General features: G+C 37.6%; 2 protein-coding genes across 3 annotated transcripts in view; both read right to left on the reverse strand.

Annotated features, from left to right (window-relative positions):
• Window positions 1–231: 231 nt before the first annotated feature.
• LOC110101419 (UPF0481 protein At3g47200-like) lies at window positions 232–1,854 on the reverse strand. Its single transcript, XM_020829311.1, has one exon. It carries the CDS (start codon window positions 1,852–1,854, stop codon window positions 232–234), a length of 1,623 nt encoding a protein of 540 aa, XP_020684970.1.
• Window positions 1,855–9,603: 7,749 nt separating this feature from the next.
• Window positions 9,604–12,448, reverse strand: part of LOC110101422 (WAT1-related protein At1g44800-like) — an 8,107-nt gene continuing 5,262 nt past the window's right edge. Inside the window, exons 2-4 of one of the 2 annotated variants that reach the window (XM_020829315.2) lie at window positions 11,277–11,533; window positions 11,024–11,185; window positions 9,604–9,775 (exon numbers count right to left, since the gene is read on the reverse strand). In XM_020829315.2, the coding sequence (XP_020684974.1) occupies window positions 9,695–9,775; window positions 11,024–11,185; window positions 11,277–11,339 (306 nt within the window). In that variant the 5' untranslated portion in view covers window positions 11,340–11,533 and the 3' untranslated portion in view covers window positions 9,604–9,694. Of the gene's footprint in view, window positions 9,776–10,656; window positions 10,851–11,023; window positions 11,186–11,276; window positions 11,534–12,448 lie in introns of those variants that run through there. The other variant, XM_028696212.1, reaches the window with a different exon arrangement.

Genomic DNA, 12,448 nt, shown 5'->3' on the forward strand with positions numbered 1-12,448 from the left:
ATATATCATCACAAATTATTTAGTCAGCAAAAATTAATGCTAAGATATCTTCCAATGAGACTAGCTTGGAATCACTTAATGACAATGATAAATGGTTATCCACACAGAGGTAGAGATATATTGGCCACATCTCTCGGGACTTATTCCATATGACATCAAACTTACATCATGAAATAAAAGTGGAACATACGATAAAAGTCTTAAATAGAAGCCATCGGAGAGCAAAAGTAGCTACTTTGGCTTGTAATAGGCATAAACAGTATAGAACGTCTGTGTTGCAGTCAGCAAAAGCAGGACAACAACAGCTATCAAAGAGATGAAAGCCCATGGATTGCTAAAATACTTATGGTTAAAGCTGGCTCTCCAAGTATTCCATTTACTGTTATAGTAGCGATTCACCTCATGCGATAGCTCCGACAAGTAGCAATCATGGCGGTCCAACACCACCTCCTGGCAAAGCAAGTTAAACATATCGGCCACCTCCCCATCGCTCGCGAGCCAATTTTCAATAATTTCATTGTCATGCAAGTATCTCACATCCACCTCCGAGTTAATGAGGTTATCCATAAAGGTAAGGTATGAGGTTATGTGATTGCCGCACTCCAAATGGCACTGCTCGAAGGCTATGAGATTAAGGAAGAGGGATTTGGTCCCGTCGTGGATAAAAAGGCGAGGGATGTATAGGACGCCATCCTTGAACTTAATGTCCCAAAACTGGACGCCTGTCCGGCGACGGAATTTGATGCCGGCGTCACGGAGATCAGCAACGCAGTGAATGAGCTGCTGACGCCGCTTGTCTGGGATTGGAAGCCACCAAGCCTCGGAGAAGGGCGTTGGGCAAGCGGCGGCAAAGGAGCGTGCGGATTGCTTGCCACGGCAGGTCAGCCTTGGAATAGAAGCTGGCGTGGGGCATGGGAAGAGGCTGCGGCAGAAGACGTCGAGGCAATGTAGGGCTCCGCCGCTGCTGCCGGCTTCGTAGAGAGGATCAGAAGATGCAGTGGGAGGGAGGGGTTCGTCGGTGGGCATAAGGGGATTGAAGAAGCAGAGTGCGAGGGGAGCGACGCGGTATGAGCGAGAAGGCTCGCAGCCATCCTGGAGGGCAAGGATCCAGTCGAGGACAAAGAGAGGGAGCTGATTCTCGAGCATTATCATGTCGTGCTGGAGCGAGTGCATGATGTCGTGGTCGGTGAAGACGGGGTCGTTGGGGGAGTATTTGAGACCTTCGAAGCCCTCACGGGCAACTCCGCGGAAGAGCTCGAGGGAGAATATGGAGTCGACGACGAGAGTTTCAACGAAGTCATCAGAGGACATGGAGATAGGAGCCACGTAGCAGGAACGGGCACGGTCTTCGAGGAAGCGGGCGGCGTCGAGGTAAAGGTGGACGTCGTGTCCAGTTCGGTCGAGAGCGTGGTAAAGGGAGCGCCATTTGTGACAATCCATGGTGCGTAAGCGGCGGCGTCCGCGGTGGTAGGGGCCGATGGAGACGATCTTAGGGGTGTATGCGGTCTTATCAACGTCACGGAGGGATTTGGGGACACGATAGATGGATTGGGTCTCCCAGTGGGAGGAAGCCTCGTCTTGTCGGGCTTGGTTGATCTTTTCGAGGAATTTCGAGATGATCCTTGGGGAGTCAAACGGCGGCGGTGGCGGTGGCGGAGGAGGAGGCTGCAACAGTGGCAGCGGCTGAGACTTGAGAAGGGGTTTGAACGCAGAATTGTACTTGTACAAGCCGAGGGGAATAGGCCTGGCTATCGGGTTTGCCTGGGGTATGCAGAGATTAGCCTCGATGGTTTCCCTCAACTTGAGGGTGAGGACGTAGAAGACAATCTGCTGCTGGTCTAAGAGGTAAACCATCTCTTCACTGGATGCCGAGAACGAGAGGAAAAACAAAAACTTTAAAGGATGCCGAGTACTGAAGAAACCGAGAACAAGAAAAATGCAATGAAGGAAGAAAGAGAAAACAGAGAATAGCAATAAAGAAAAAGAAGATGTAATTATATCATTGTCTCACTCATAGGTCCCTATAAATAAGGAAAAAAAAGACTAAATAAGGGGCTGTTTGGTTGCTTGAATTAGAAGTGTAAAATAAAACAAATACATGTATTTACTAAATTTGGTTGATTGATTAATTTTGAGTGGGACGAAAGGAAATTATCGGATGCGTTAGGCGTGTATTACGGGGGGCTGTTTTGCGGGAATTAGAAACCCGCTCATATCGAGGGGGTTATAAATTCATGGAAAGAAAACTTTCATGGTCGTCCTGCTTTTCGGCTCCTTCGTCCACCGGAGGTCCAACCAGTGTCTCCGTCAAAAGAGCCGGCTTCCGCTGCAGCCGCAGCGGTTTCGTACCAACGGTGCCAGCGGCCAGAAACAAACGTAAAATGGTGATTTTTTTTTTTTTTTGATGAGCGAAGTTGGAAAGGTGGACTGTGTACCCGAATGTGTTTTCCAATTTAAATGTTACAGACCTTGCTTTGTAGGGAAAACAGTGGCCTTCCTTTATTTAATGTGAAGGCTTAGCATTAATCTGTACTATGTTTAGATATATTGTTTTAATATTAATGTGAACATAAATTAAATAATAAGATGTTACTTCGTAGTTTTTTGGGATTAGCTTAAGAATTCGTTAAATATAAGGTAATACTTTTGGACTTTTATAGTTTTATGTGTCCAATAACAAAATTTTATGATTGCCTTAATTTGAGATAATTTTATTATTATTTTTTAAATCAATTTTTTAATACAAATATTTTTTGAATTCAAATTCAACTAAAAATTTATATTTAAAAAATAATAAAAAAGCTGTCACATACGAAACTAGATTAGCTTCAAAATATGAGTTTCTAAAGTTCTTTAGTATTTCTTTTTTAATTTGAGAAAATTTCAGAGAGAGAAATTCATTTACTGAATGAAAATAAAATTGATAATCAGCTTCAGCCTAAGGTTTCGTTTGGGACGGTTTTATTAATGTTTCTTAAAATAATTTTTTAGTACAAAAATTGAATTTTTTTGTAATAAAAAATTATTTTAAGAAATAGTAAGAAAGTCATCCCAAACTAACCCTAAGTGATTAGGCTTGCCTGAGAGGGCTGCATTTTTGTCGTTTGTTTATCTCGATATATCTGTTATAATCAACCTTGAGCATGATATAATGGTTCCTTGTCCGATTAAGCTAAGTGAGCTGGGAGATCAAAATCAATTAAGCAATTGATAAGAGTCAATGTTGGTCAAGATAACGATATTGGGAAGCCTTCACTTGAAATTTCTTTTATCGATCAAGTAAGATCCTACTTTTATCTCTATTGTTGGGAGATTGGAAGTAAATCATGCGGACAAAATAAATAATAAAATGAATATAGTGGAAAGTAAAGCACATCAAGATTTAATGTGGAACTCAAAATCGGGAAAAAATTTACGGAGCCACATCACACCAAAAAATCCACGATGAAAATTATGAGAAATAGGCATAGATCATTTTTCTTTCTCACTCTCTTCTTGCTTTTCTTCACACTTATATTGTTCTCACACACAAAACAAAAGAGAAAAGCATCTATAAATCACCAAAGGATGCCACCCTTGAGAAAAAAAAAAGAGAATGAAAACTGTTCAATCCGTCTCCAAGAGTTGCAACACTCAAGTCTCTGTCATCGGTCCATCAAACAGTGCTACAATGCCAAATTTAGAGCGCTGCGACGCTTCTCTATCATTTCTCCAAACAAACTTTGCGCTCGAAACACAGTGCTGGGGCGTCTTTGCATTCGAAACACAGTGCTGCGCAATGCAACCCGATTGATCAACACAATCATATTCCACAGAGACTAACATCTATCTTATCTCCCATCTAACCCAGATATTTGGTGATCTCTCTTGATAAATGATTAATGTATATTAAGGGTTTAGTGATGTACCTACCTTCTAGTGGGCCTATTGGGTTCCAAAAAATCACCATCTCTTTGAAGTGTACAATGCATCTCAAAGCAATTTTAAAATAATTGATAAAAAAGCTCAAAATTAAGTTATATTGAGTTTACCATTATAAAGTCTGATTCATCATGTAGATTCCATCAGCATCAAAATATTTTGAATTCGACATCCAAAAATACCATAAATCAATTGAACCAATCAATACAAAGTTGCATTGTCCGGCTCGATCCTTCCATGGCTCCCTAAATGCAACATAAAGCTTGACTTCCTATCAAAAGGAGAGATTATTACGTGCGGATGCCGAATGTGTCTGGAGATCAATCTGGACATGCCACATCACCCAATACATTGTGGCTCGTCTGAATTGACATCCGTACGCATTCGATGTTCGCACGCAATAATTTTTTCAACAAAAAGGCCTACTCGATCGACTCCCATAGATCTCTTGTGAGTAAAATATGTTGATGGCTAGTGATGGTCCAAGCACATGCTTGATATTATGCAAATCATGTAATATGATTTGAACTTCTTGGAGATATTAAAACTTTATAAGTCTCTCTTTCATGAAACATTTCTTAAAAAAATACTATTCTTGAATATAAGAGCACATCCATATAAAAAAAGGCAAAATCCTTTCATCTTTTTAATTATTTTTATTGCGGGCTAGAATATACGCGGCAATAGAGTTATAATCATATGTCTTAGCATTGTACGGATATCTAGCTCACATACAGAGAACATAAGGTTTTCTTACGTGGAAAATCCTAGAAAGGAGAAAAATCATGGGGCCTGACCCAATTGAAAATGATTCCACTAAAATTTAAGTAGATTACAGTGGGCTGACTTGTCCTTGAGGGAGATCAGATTACAAATGTCAATCGTATGGTTGAAATTTAGTGACAAATGAGGATGAAAGTCTAGCATCACTTGGTGGACTAGCAAAAGTCTGGTGCTACTTGAAAATTAGGGCATTAGTTGGTAGCATGGCAGTGGTTTGGCCAAACTTCAACTTTGGGCGGTGGTCCGGTGGAAGTCCGGCATCATATGGTGGTTCCACGGAACTCCGGACGTCAAGTGGTGCAATAGAAGTCCATCACTCATGTGGTTGTCCGAATGAAGTTCGAGCCTTAGGTGGTGCGGCGGTCGAAGTCTGGGGCTCAGATGGTGATCTGATAGAAGTCTGGGGCTTAGGTAGGTGGTGGCCCGGAAGAACTCTGGGCATTATGTGGTGGTCTGACAAAACTTCAAGCCTTAGGTGGTGGACCAGCAGAACAACGATGTTAGGTGGTGATCTGGTAGAACTACAAGCGTCAAGTGGTGGTCTGGTAGAAGTTCGACCCTCAGGTAGTGGTTCGACAAAAGTTTTGGCCTCATGTGATGGTCCGATAGAACTTCGGGCTTCAGGTAGTGGTCTGGCAGAAGTCCGAACCTCAAGTGGTGCTCTAGAAGAACTCCTGACAGTGGTCGAGTAGGAGCAAGGAGGCAAGAGCGATCTCCGATCTCTCTCTTGTTTCCTTTGGCTTGGGGTACCTTTTCAAGGGGTAGGAGGGGTCTATTTATAGATTTCCTAGAGTAGTGTGGCCCATATATAGAAGGAAGATCAAGGATAAATGGTGAGTGGTTTGGATGGACTGCTGATGTTGAATCCCTTGATTGCGGATCATTCATTAGACATTTGAAGGTCTTAATGATGTCAGAATTCCGTGATTTTGGGTTCGTTGGATTCGTCTCGTTGAGCTGCTTTATTAGACTATATGCATGTCACGTTTGGAAACCGTTTGGTAATATAAATTGTGGTTTGAGCCTTCCAACAGTGCTTCAAGCCCTTGATTTGGACCCATTTGGGCTCGAAATGAGTTGAATTTGAAGTCGTTGGGTTCATATTTCCGAGACGTGCAGTTTGACTATAAGTTTGCTGAAATCGAAGTTCGAATGGTCCCAATTTTAATTTTGGAAGTTTTCATCTTGATTTTGTCTTGAGATTCATGTCCAATCAAGATAATTTTTTGATGATGAATCAATTTTAAATGGGAAATGTCTAATATTCTCAAAAATATTTTATTAATATAATTATTGAAACTACGATTAATGTCCATCAATATATATTTACCATCAACTCATTTCATTCAAAGAAATTTTCCAAGATCTGAAGGCTATCTTTGTGTCACAGTAAGACTTAGATTTCATTTGGGACAGTTTTTTTCTTGCTTGTTGAAGTAACTTTTTAATATAAAAATTAAATTTTTTGAAGCTGTGAAGAAACAATAAAAAAACTGTCACAAACAAAACCTTACAGTGCATCATGACCTATATTGCAATTGCCACCACAAGACATGCACAACAATAACAGTGAACAGTGTGTCATAATTATGATACTACAACTCCGAGTTTTTCATATTTATGTAAGATAATGGATCTATTTTGCTTGGTTGCTTATGTGTACGACATAAAAAAGCTAAAATAATTAAGATGATGGTATAAATTCTTATGTATTAAATTTGAAAATAATCTCCTATTTATTTGTAAATGATAATTTTAATTCCAGAGTATAATGTTAATCTAATTTAGTCCATCAGCTATACTAAATTGATCCGAAATGGTCTCTTTGGGACTAAATTGAGATTAATTTTATAAAGTCGTTGGACTAAATTGAGATTAAATTTATATCACAATTATAATATGAGATACTATTTTGAATCAATTTTATAGCAATAGACTAAATTGGGGCAACGTAATACTCCAGAACTAAATTAGCCATATATGAATAATTTGGATATTATTTTATTTATTTATTTTTAATTTTAGTTAAATTTCATGTATTATTTTTCTATTTATCATGATGGTTTGTGCGTATGAAAAAAAAATGTTTTAAAACTATTATAAAAAGTTAATAATTACAATAATAGAAATGTGGGGCCTTTAATGACTTGTGAGTTAGTTGTGAATAGATGAGATTTTACATAATCATGATGATGTTTAGGATTAGCTTTAAAATTAAAAAGAATTTTTGTATATGGCGGATTATAAATTTTAAAACTTTTTATCATATTATTATGGGCTTACTATTTTTTTTTAATTCTTTTCCCCTTTTTGGCTTGACCTAATGTGTGAGAATAAATTAATTCAAGGATGAGGGGCACGACTAATTTTTTTGTCCCAAAAGTAAAATTTATTAGAAAAGATGAGCAATACAACAACAGGACAAAATATGCCCAAAGAGAGCGAGGAAAAAGCCAACAAAATTACAATAAAGGATAGAGACCAAAATAGTCAAAACAAAGCAAAATAAATACTTCCCCAAAAGCACTAGAACTCGGACCGCCACCTAGATGTCAGACTTGGGTCATCCAAGGAGGAAGAGAAGGCACCAGCAGAAATCCGACAGAAGTAAAAAAAACCATGAAATCTGAGAGAAAACAAACTACCAAAGTTGTCAAACATGCCTAGATCGTCCAAGGGGCTTGCATGAAATCTGCACATTATTGTTCAAAACCAACCACAAGCTACCAGATAGAAACACCCAAAATCATTTCCTGTTAGTTTTCCTTCGTTTTCAAAAACATGCTTTTTTTAAAGAGCCAGTCTCAATAACACAGATCTCATTAAGATCATAAATCCCCATAGACTCATGCACATCAAAGTCATTCTTAGCACCCCACATAGGAGTATCACAATCATCTAACCAGTCACCCTCAGCCAACTCAAAATCCATCCCATTAACAGCCAGTTTAGCAAACAAAGCAGATTTCAGAATTATAAATAAAGGCAAAGCAAGTCCAACATTAACATTCTCAATTGATAAACTCGAGGCAGAACCACAGAAGATACCAAATGAACATCAACTTCACTGCTCATAACCCCCACAGAAATAGAATTACAATCTACCACACCTCACGCATTAGGAGATGGAGTCGGAGAAGAAACACAATTAATCAAGCACGGGTTGGGGCTAACAACCACCATGACACCCTCCTGGTTGATACAAGACTTGTCAACAACATTACCTACTAGATTACAAACACTAGAATCATCTGTCACAATATTAATAAGCGAGAAAGGCAGGATTGAAGTTACATTATCCAAAATTGAAATGATTGCAAACCCATTAGTATCGGACGCCCGCTGAGCATCAGTACTAGCCACAACAACATCAATACCATTAACACCACCCGAATCATTCTTAATACCCTCATCACGCAACCCCATTTTAGGATGAAATTTATATGAGTTATAGATTAATATTACCATCATTACAAAAAAAAAATCATCGTAGAAAGCATTCCAATGAATTGATTTTGATCTCTAGAAATGTGCCCAATTTTAAAGCACTCACATTTCTCTATATTAACTTTTTATTTTGAACAAATAATTTTGAAGAACTTCATCTTTTACCTCATATTGCCTATTAATTTGATTTACAATAAGTTGAGAGCTGTAATACATAGCCAAATGGTTCACACCTACTCCTATAGTAAATCTTAAGCTTGTGATCAACACTTTATTTTAAACTTCATTATTGGTGATTTGAAAGCCTAATTTGATCATGTAGGAAATTGTTGTTCTTGTTAGACTCCTCAAAGCTACTCCAATGTCCTTTTGCACTTGAGACACCATCAACATAGAGAGTCCATAACAAGTCTATCTTTATATTCCTCTCGTCTATAACACTGATTACATTAAGTTAGCTAGTGCCTGCGCCTTGATGGTAGTTCTATACTTCTATGTGTGAATTTGAAGCTTGCTAAGTTCTATAACTCATTATGGGTGTGAGAATAGGAAGACAATAAATTTTTTTTAGGACTCCCTTTCTTTCATGTGAGATTTCAATCATTTCCTTATTGTATATCTAAATATCTAGAAAATCGGGTTCAAGCCAAGTCAACCTGATTCCTTCTAATATAACTCAAAATACTCCATCTTAGCTTAAAAAGGAGTTGTCTGTCTATAAGTGAACTCACCTCAAGCAGGTGACTATGATCGAAAAATTCATCTCAAACAGACAAATGTGGCCTATCAACCAACCTTAACAAGTACAACCTATGAAGTTGACTCATGCAATTATGCAAGCGGGTAACTTCATGGAAGCTATTGAACGATTATTTAGCTACTTGTCTATTAATATAAATCAAGTAGTCAAGTAGAAGACTTCTCAATAGTTAAGCATTCCATTTAAGATATACAACTGCATTTTTTGATATCTTTTGAATAGCCATGCATATAATCAATTTTATAACGTTCAAGCCCTATCTAAGGGAAAGGGGTGAGCTCAATTTATCCAATTTTTTATACTTGAGCTTACTTTATAGAAATCTTAGAGATTCTTACTCTAAAATTATTTCTCTTCTCTTTTTCTGCTCTTATTTCGCTCAACAATCTCAATATGGTCATTCGTGATTCACGAAAAACTTTAAATTTAATAGTGGCATAAACTAGAACCAAATGTCTCTTATTTTTTATGTATTTCTTAGTAGGAATCTCATATATGATAAAATGATTGATATGTGATATTATATAACTAGTCTTCATTTGCATGAACGAATATTAAATTTAAACTTAATTATAAATAATTTAAATTAATATTTTATACTTAATTTAAATTTAAACCTTGGATAATACACTTATCCAACAAGAGTGTATAACCGCACTCCATAATTATAGAACAATTGATATTTTTTCATCTTTGGGATCTTGACCATTCATGGTGGAATCTCTATTGCTAACATTGGATGTAGCTACAGGCAGCTCTGATTCTCCTGCATTTCTTTCAATTTCAGATGAGCTTAGATAACCTCTGCTTTTTCCCCACATGAGTGGGCAGAGACATGCCACCATTATAGTAGCTCCAATAGTCCTGTAAAAGTTACCAATGAAGAAGAGTCAAAAGAGTTCATGGAAAGAATTCAGCGACGTAGTTATTAAAGGAACACTTGCTATTTTTTTTAAGTCAGTGGTTGTTTGAAGCTGTACGTTCTACTTGTTTTGAGAAAATGCTTTTGATAACATCGAATTTATAATGGAATGTTGTTAAGAAAATAGGAATATTCATTAGCCAAATATATAGTTGAGATGTGCAATGGCAGACCCAAACTTAATTTTCTAGGAGGCAAATTTATAAGTAACTATTGATTTTGCCTCCAATTTGGCTCGACACTTAGCTAAAAGAAAATAGGTCAATAACGATAAAAAATAGAGACAAAAAGAAAATGATCGCTAAAGATGATTAATCATTCAATTTCTACAAAATGTATGTTGAAGTTGCCTTGAATTTAGCTCGACCCTTAGTTATTTATATCATTGAGCCGTTCACAGAAATGTTGGGGGTCCAAGGGGGCAGCGCTCCCTGGCGGGGTTGAACCAGCCCGATCAGATCATTGGGTCAAGGGACAATGCCCCCGGAACAATTTTTGAAGGGGTGGGGGGTGGGGGGACAATTTTTCTAAAATCCCAATACAATTACACCTTTATAGAATGTGTTTAATTATGTTGGGGACAATTGCCTAAAGATCATAGTATTTTATAACTTTTAGAGGGGGGCGCAATTGCCTAAAAATCATTGTAATAATGACTAAAAAAATAGATGGAGATGAACAAATTACCTAAAAAATTATATAATAAACCCCCTGAGTTTAAGAGGGATCCGCCTATGGAGATGTGACTAATGATGTCGGTCATTTATGGGAGTAGAAAATTTTCAAATAATTAAATTACTACACATAATATTTTACTATTATTAAAAGAATTATAACATCTTATTCATAATTCATTAATGCTTACATTCCTAGAGATAACTTCTCTGCCAGAATAAAGGAGCCCATAATGGCTGTCATAATCATGACAAGAGGGCGAAAAGCACTTGCAAACACTGGACCCCTCTCCTTCTTCACTATCCCTTGCACATAATAAGCAACTCCAGTGCATAGCACCCCCTGCAAAATTATAAGCATGAGAGCTGCTCTCTTTCAGACATAAAACCTTCACAGGCTTCTTCAAGTTCTACACTTATAGCATGTGCTGTAATTTATATAGAACATTATTCAAATCCAAAAGAACTTTCTTCTATGTGAACAACTTTCTACAAATAAGTGAAGGATTTGCTTACAGTGTAGATTGGGGCAAGAAGCCGCTTATCCAAAACAATAATCCATGGCTTGCTACTTGCATGATTTGCCACTAATGCAACCGTAGTACTCATCACCGCACCCATTGAGCAGATCAAAGCAGTAAGGGTAAGTTCAGCTGGATATAATTCCAATGTGTTTGACTGTGTTAATAGAACATACTTAGTAAATCATTTGCAATTAGTGCATGCTTAACTTAACAAATTGGAATTAAAAAAGGCTTGTTTGGATTACTTGTAGGATTAAGAAGGCCGACCAGCTGGTGCTGCTCCCTATAATCATAAATGTGCCTTTCATCCCACTTGGAGCTGTCTTTGCCTTGCCCAATGGAGTTAGTAGAATTGCTTTGTTTCTCTCGAGCTTTGGAGTAAAAGACTAGATCGAAGATGGGGCCTTTGTATAGAATCATCAGAACTGCACCGGCATCTGTCAGGAGGGTTCTTATTACCTTTGCTTGGCCTCTTCTTCTCCTTATGTCGAACTTCTCAGTTCTAATTAATTTTGAAAAAAACTTAGAAATGAAGTTCAAGTTTATGTAATGTAAAATATTAAGTTTGGAGTATACTATCTATCTGTAAAGATAATAAGAGAGAGAGTGGGATAAATGATGTTAAGTTTTTTGGACAATGAGGTGAAAATTGTTGTGCAAGTTTGATGAAAAGTATAAAGAAGTTTGATTTAAGAAATACAGAAAACCAACTTATGAGCAGACAATTTTGAACAATCAGATATTCCTTATTTTTAAGGGGGATTTACATCCAAAGCAGTCAAAATTATAGCATTTACATAATTAACACCTAAAACTCACTATTACATAATATAGCACTAGGTTAATAGAGTCAATGAAACTCTTAATGATGAAAAGGAAGCTGCGACGGTTCTCTCCTAACACAAGAAAGTCTCGACGGATCTTACCGGGAAGGGGCTTCTACGGCTATCCCCCTCCTCTGCCAGCAGGAGCTTCCATTAACGAAGAAGAGATGAGGAAGTCGCGAAGGGATCTTGTCGAGAATTGTGGCGTCTATGATGCACTGCTTTAGTCATCATCCTTAAATCTTTTAGTCTTATGTGACATCCTCGTTGTATTCTTCACTTATAACTTCCACCGCCTTTTACTGAAACCCCACTGTTGCATCAACTTACTACCAATAATCTCGCCCTTGCCATCGGTGAGGTGATTGTAGCGTAAAGGATGAGGAGGGCGTTATTTTTTATGTAACTTAAAATTATGAGTATTAAGTATATAAATAGTAGTTTATATGTTAAACAAATAAATTCTATAATTTTTTTTTTTGGGACATTTAGGCCATTTAAGGCAAACTCACACACACAACGCATACACAGACTCGAACCCTGAACCTCTTAGTTGGAAGCCTAAGCTCTCAACCAATAGGCCAAGGAGAGTT

The sequence above is a fragment of the Dendrobium catenatum genome, unplaced genomic scaffold (genome assembly GCF_001605985.2).
Source record: "Dendrobium catenatum unplaced genomic scaffold, ASM160598v2 fragScaff_scaffold_716, whole genome shotgun sequence".
Classification (NCBI taxonomy): domain Eukaryota; kingdom Viridiplantae; phylum Streptophyta; class Magnoliopsida; order Asparagales; family Orchidaceae; genus Dendrobium; species Dendrobium catenatum.